The sequence below is a fragment of the Chanos chanos genome, chromosome 6, assembly GCF_902362185.1.
Source record: "Chanos chanos chromosome 6, fChaCha1.1, whole genome shotgun sequence".
NCBI lineage: Eukaryota > Metazoa > Chordata > Actinopteri > Gonorynchiformes > Chanidae > Chanos > Chanos chanos.
The window spans coordinates 18,367,058-18,371,331 of NC_044500.1; the positions used below are offsets into that span (position 1 = coordinate 18,367,058).

Consider the following 4,274-nt stretch of genomic DNA (forward strand, 5'->3'; position numbering starts at 1 on the left):
CATTAAGCAGGGTCCCTGGACACGTGAATGTGATCTATTATAAGCTAGATTTTCTTGAAAGTAAATATAAAACTGTGCTATCCTTTTCATATAAATATGCACCAGTTTAACTCTAAGACAACCACTCGAACATTCTTCTATGTACTTTCATTACGAGTCATTCAGAAGACTTCCCGGGTCAGAGTTACATGGAGGTGAAGTAGTCTATCTTGAAGTTTACGTGACTCGTGTCTGCAAATGTTAGGGGAATTACGGCGTGTCACCAGAGGAGCGTCTAAAAAGATACATAAAACTTACCTCGGATTCAATAGGCTAGGATACAAATCCCGCTACGTCCTTCGTCCAAATAGAATTTTGTCTTCACTTGTGACCTAGCACAAAACTGCATTCATTCGAGAGAAGCTAAAAAAGTGAGACAAACTGATTGTAATCTCCCCAATAGGCGCAGCTCTGTCAGTAGCGTGTCTTCTCTTCCGTCACCAGCGGCTCCCCTCAAACACTCCAACCTACTCAGTCTCTTAATCTGAACGAGGTTGCCTCACCCGTCAAAGTAAACTTGGAATGACGGCAGCAAAGACTGTCCTGGAGTTTATCTCGAGTTAATTTTCCTTATAATTCAGAATCAACACGTTACAGATATTGCAAAGACAGTTCATGAGAAAACTGGTGAATATCAAAAACGAATTCGTTTATATAGGGGTAGTTATTGGTTTCAAACTGACTTTCAAACTATGCCCACTGTGCGGTGCGTTGCATGGGGCAAACCCTCCGACGGCCAACTGTGAATCAAATGTTAGTAACATCTTCCCTCCCTCTCTCCAACACACGACAGACCTTAGTACCAGGAAGTTCTTCAAGCAAACCTCACCCGTCACCGAGTGATCATTCAATATAGCATACTTGCACGCCGTTTGGTTTAACATCACATTTTACTATTTTTACTGAAATGACGCCTAACTGGAGTTTTCTTTTTTTAAATGAAGTGTTTAGTTATATTATTCATCCATTGATTTATGAGGACAGTCTGTCCGCGCGTGAATTAATGGGCTACACCCCTAACAAATTTAAATATAACCTAAATATTTGGTTTATCTCAATTATGTTTGTGGTGTATTAGTGAATCTGTCATGAAGTCATTTTTCGCTCTGTTATTGCTCCTATTAGTTTGGTGGATAAAGGATGAAGCGCCCTCTCTCGTGCGTAACGGCTATTTGTGCGAGACTATATTACCCTCTACTGACAACGACCTGGTCATTGCACTTGGGTATGCACTGCTCTCTGCTTTCTGCCTCGTTTTCGCAGAAAAGCCTTCCAGCGATCCAGTAGGTACTGACTTAGTGCTCACTTTGAAGCGGTGTCGCTAAACTCATGGCACATATGAGTGTATTTCTGTCACTCTTACTTCCACCCATGCCTAAGAGGCTTCAGAGGGAATAGTACGTCCAAGAGCACTAAGTGAAAACGTGTGATACGAAGGCAAGGCAGAACAGACAAAATTTTTAGATCTTCCGCTGACATGTAATAAATAGTTTTGTGTGTGCACCTCTCTCTTTCTCTCTCTCCCTCTCTCTCTCCCTCTGTCTGCCTGTCTGTCTGTGCATGGCGTATGCGTGTGTGTGGTGCACAAGACATTATGCAATCACAAAGATAACTTCCAGATATGATAATAGCTAAACATGGATTTCTATCAATAATTCTGAAACTAATCTCTAATGTCAAGGTGACCTGTCTATGCAGTATGGTATTTGTTGCGAGAGGGTGATGTGATCAATATGATCCCACAATAGCAGGAGCATGTGATCACTTTTGGCCTGCAATCAATGTGAACAAACCTCAACATAGCATTAAGCATAATTTGCGCAGGACAGCCAAGAGCAAAGGAAAGGTTGTATCCTGTTGACAAGGCAATGTTGGGGAGATAAGCGCTACTTGAAGGCGTGTCTCTGTCTCCTGTCTCTAGCCTTGTGGAAATGGGCATTTGGGCTATTACTGGTGTCCTGATAAGGGCTCTTCATAACATATATCAAGAATGAAGAGAATTTACTTTTTCTTCTTCCTACTCTTCCTCCTCTCGCTGTCTCTGTATCTGTCTCTGTCTCTGTCTCGCTCTGTCTCTCTTTCTCTCTCTCTCCCTCCCCCCCTCTTTCTCTCTCCCATACACACACACATACACAGAGATACACAGGGTGAGGTGACCTTGCCAGAATGTTAGGAAAAGTGTGCTGTTCCGGAATTTCAGTGCTGTTTCCCCATTCGAGTAACATTCTGTTCCAGCTACCATAAGTATGGAGTAATACCATACGCTCCACTACGTAAAATGACTAATCACTTACAGTCCTCTCTTTTATAAATAATACAAGGTGCAACATCTTGAGTGGGAAGAGCCAGGCAAGTCTTTTTCTGACAAAAGGAAAGATGGAAAAGAGGGTAAAAGTGTATTCTAGGACTTGGAATACTCCACAAATAAAGATTTTTTGTCAGTAAAAAAAGATACCAAAATCATCAGGACGTACAGTTATAGCTTTGGAATTTGAAGAATGGAATTTTCATCCGTTCACGTGACATGTGTGACAGGGTTATGTCAATAAAACTGTTACACACTGTGTGTTTTAATCTAAAGTGTTCCCAGAACATTTTCCTTGGTTGTCATAGCATACATTTCATGTGAAATGTTCTTTTGTTAGATATATAGTCAAAATTCATTCAATGGTAATCCAAGAACAACAGTAGCTATGAGGATGTATGGCAGGACAGCGCTTAACTACCATTGTTATTTATGTCTTAGGCTCTGAGTAGACCACAGAATTGGGGGGGACCTTCGGTTTTTTGGGGGTAGGTTGAATGACCCCACCCCCCATGCCTCCACCCTTCAGAATTGCACTGTTTCCTGGAGAAAAACTCAAGTCAAACTAAATCGAAATGAATGTAATTGCTTTTTATTGCCACGTCATGGTTTTTTTTTTTTTGCCAAAAATACGTACTTTTCACTATCAAAAAAAAAAAGGCCTTGCTCAAGCCTACCCACATCCCACATTCCTCAGATAGTGTGAATATTGCATGCAGAAATGAGGACCCGCCCTTTAGAATCAGATTTGTTACATTCATCAAAGAATGTAAGAAATTCATTTTCATACAATGAGAACATGGACACAAAAGAAAGAATAATTAAGCTATCCACGCATAATAAACGACGCAGTCTCCATAACATTACATATTTGTGCTTAGATTTTTGCTAATGATCTATTCCCTTTCATCAAATAAAACATACTATTCACAAATACACAGGATGTTTGGCTGAGCCTCACGTAGTAGAATACTTTAATGTCCGAGTTGTTAAAAGGGGTTCAGCCTTATGACGTTTCAACAGGATAAGTCAAACTATGTCTTTATTAGTCAGCTAAACGGTTATTCAAATTATCTTTTGAACATTAACAAGCAATGTCCTGTTGTACGATTTGACTTGTATGTCTTGTGTTAGTAATGTGTCAGTAACTTTGTCTGTGCATTGCTGTTAGTCAGTGCCCTCGGCATGGAAAATTCTAGCATGAAATTGATTACCCCAGATTGAGAATCAGTAGCATGTAAATGAACGGCACGTTGTTACAGGCTAACAGTTTGTCAGGGCACCACAAAAGTTATTTATGGTAACCCGCAGGGTAGCTTCCCATATAGAACGCTTCAGGTTGCTTTTTCATTCGATTTTCTTTAACCATCAATAACTATGTGCCCACACACTCCTCAGAGCCACAGACTGACAGACTGAGAAAGCTCTCCGGACCAACCTTAGTGCAGTTGTGGCAGTAGCTCTCCCCATTCTTCCCCGGGGGTAGAATGATCTCTCCGGTGGGGATCAACTGGATCCTCAGCTCCATCATGGTGTCGGTTCGGCTCTCTCTTTCTTTCTTCGTTGCTCTCTGTCTGTCTGTTGGCAGCCTCCTTATTGACCACAGTTTCTTCTCTGATAGATAGGTGGAGAGTTAGTGTGAGGAGAAGCGTGTTCAATGGCTGTGTAGCAGGACTCACTAACACTGTATATGTGCGTGTGTGTGAGTGTGTGTGTTGTTGGTATTTTTAAGGCAGGATACGGAGGTTCTTCAGTGTTACCTGGAGAGCTGATACGTGTTTCCCCTGCAGGCAAATGATATGAACGAGTGTTTTGGGAGTCTTCTCACAGCTAGTCCTACAGCATAATTGATGGTCTCCTCTCTCTCTCCCTACGCTGGTCTGGCCCACTCAGAGTTTTGCCGTCAGGGCTTCCTCTAAAAAACTCAGCA

At 41.7% G+C, this 4,274-nt stretch overlaps 1 protein-coding gene across 2 annotated transcripts in view; it reads right to left on the bottom strand.

Annotated features, from left to right (window-relative positions):
- Positions 1-4,274, bottom strand: part of myo1cb (myosin Ic, paralog b) — a 40,719-nt gene extending 36,445 nt beyond the window's left edge. Inside the window, exons 1-2 of one of the 2 annotated variants that reach the window (XM_030776136.1) lie at positions 4,105-4,274; positions 3,783-3,958 (exon numbers count right to left, since the gene is read on the bottom strand). In XM_030776136.1, the coding sequence (XP_030631996.1) occupies positions 3,783-3,875 (93 nt within the window). In that variant the 5' untranslated portion in view covers positions 3,876-3,958; positions 4,105-4,274. Of the gene's footprint in view, positions 1-297; positions 668-3,782; positions 3,959-4,104 lie in introns of those variants that run through there. The other variant, XM_030776138.1, reaches the window with a different exon arrangement.